Source organism: Cololabis saira, chromosome 23 (genome assembly GCF_033807715.1).
Source record: "Cololabis saira isolate AMF1-May2022 chromosome 23, fColSai1.1, whole genome shotgun sequence".
NCBI classification, from domain to species: domain Eukaryota; kingdom Metazoa; phylum Chordata; class Actinopteri; order Beloniformes; family Belonidae; genus Cololabis; species Cololabis saira.
Window position 1 is genome coordinate 8,437,969 of NC_084609.1, and position 1,941 is coordinate 8,439,909.

The following is a 1,941-nucleotide window of genomic DNA, read 5'->3' on the forward strand; positions in this document are numbered from 1 at the left end:
GCCTACGTATTTTGATGGGAAAACCCAGGTGGTGTAGTGCGAGTGAGTTATTCTGTCAAATGCGTATAAACACTTTTCATGCTCTGTTGAGAAAATTGATGTATAGATTCATTTGTCGACTGTATGACACACAAAATTCTGTTTTAATGCTGTTGACCAATCCTGGACTGAGTGCTGTGAGATATCAATCAGCAATATGGAAACACTGGCATGACTGTCTTTTTTAAATTTGTATGTGTGTTTGTCTTTTTTAAATGGACCCTGAGTCTATTAATGAAGTATATCTATCTATCTATCTATTTGCAGGAGAAAAATCTTTTTTTTTTTTATTGTGCACTTTGAGAAAAAAGTTGAAATTTCGTGAATAAAGTCGAAATATTTCTCGACATTTCGACTTTTTTCTTGAAATTCTACTTCAACATTAATCTTGAAATTTCGACTTTTTTCTCGACATTTCGACTTTTTTCTCGACATTTTGACTTTTTTCTCGCAGTGCATAATGAAAAAAAAAAACGTCCTCCTCTAAAATACTATTTTTATTTTTCTCCTGCCTGGCCCTAATACTCCTAAAACTACAACGAAAGTTCTTGAACATAAGTTTATAGTGGGTATGTGAATGATCAATAATCAGTATTATTGGCGCCGACCTCGGAGTAGACGTAGAGCGGCAGCACCAGCACGGCCAGCAGCAGGTCGGCCGCCGCCAGGCTGACGATGAAGTAGTTGGTGGCCGTCTTCAGCGAGCGCTCGGTGAGCACGCTCAGAACCACCAGCACGTTCCCCAGGACGGTGGACAGGATCAGCGGGACGCCCAGGACCAGAGCCAGGTAGTTGTGGCCCTGCAGGTGCGGCTCACCTGGACGGCTGCCGGACGTCACGTTGTCCATGGTGGAGGGGCTGAACACGGCCGCCGGCCTGGAACATCTGGAGACAGCAGGTTACCGGGGCAACGTCACCTGTCTCTGTCACTCTGGCTGTTACCTGTCCCAGGTGGAGGTCCAGATGTGTCTTGGTCTCAGCAGGTGTGTTTGTGTTACCTGTCCCAGGTGGAGGTCCAGGTGGAGGTCCAGGTGTGTTTCGGTCTCAGCAGGTGCTCGGTCTTTGTTCGTGGTGTTCAGAGGTTTTCTTTCTCTCATCATCTTCTGTCTGATGTCGATGTTGTTCTGTCAATAAACAAAGACGTTGGAGAGAAGTCTGGTTACCTGGAGGTCATCCATCCATCCATCCTTCCATTTATCAATCATCCATCCATACATACCTACATACATATATCATGCATCCATCCATCCATCCATCCATTCATCCACCCATCCATGATCCATCCATACATACTTACATACAGTACACACTTTTTTTCATACTGTACCAATAATGAAATGTAATGAAATGAGGTTCCGGGATAGATGCAATTTTTGCCTAGGGTATGTGCAATGTTGTTCACTGCTGCTTGGTTTCTTACTAATTTTATTGTGGTATTGAGTCTGATATCTGTTGCTGTCTGTATGTGTTGATTGTATGTGGTTTTATACGCTATGCATGTATTTGATGCCTAAAACAAATTTCCCTAGTGGACATTAAGGTATAACTCAACTCAACTCTACAACACACACATAGGTGCTCTTTTACAAGTTGAACATTTTGAAAGCTTGAAACAAAAGATAAAAAGTTTTCAGTGCAGCTGAGCTTAGGTCCTGGTGTAGCTCATCTTGGAACAAAAAGGCTTTTAGATGCAGAGGTTATTGTATCAAACCTTATACCTGGACCACTTTTAAAAGGATCTCCTTCTACTGAGGACTGAAAACTGGCCAGGAAGCCTATGAAGAAGGGAAGTATGTGGCACATCAAGGAAATGTGCTGCCCATTGTTCAAGAGACTGTGAGTTCAATTCTCGTTGTCTTCAAATAAAACAAAATCCTCTTTTAGATTTCAACACTCAAAATG

At 42.5% G+C, this 1,941-nt stretch overlaps 1 protein-coding gene across 1 annotated transcript in view; it reads right to left on the reverse strand.

The window, feature by feature from the left end:
* Positions 1–1,055, reverse strand: part of drd4-rs (dopamine receptor D4 related sequence) — a 17,855-nt gene extending 16,800 nt beyond the window's left edge. Inside the window, exon 1 of the mRNA XM_061715250.1 lies at positions 648–1,055. Coding sequence (XP_061571234.1) covers positions 648–887 — 240 coding nt within the window. The 5' untranslated portion in view covers positions 888–1,055. The remainder of the gene's footprint in view (positions 1–647) is intronic.
* Positions 1,056–1,941: the final 886 nt, after the last annotated feature.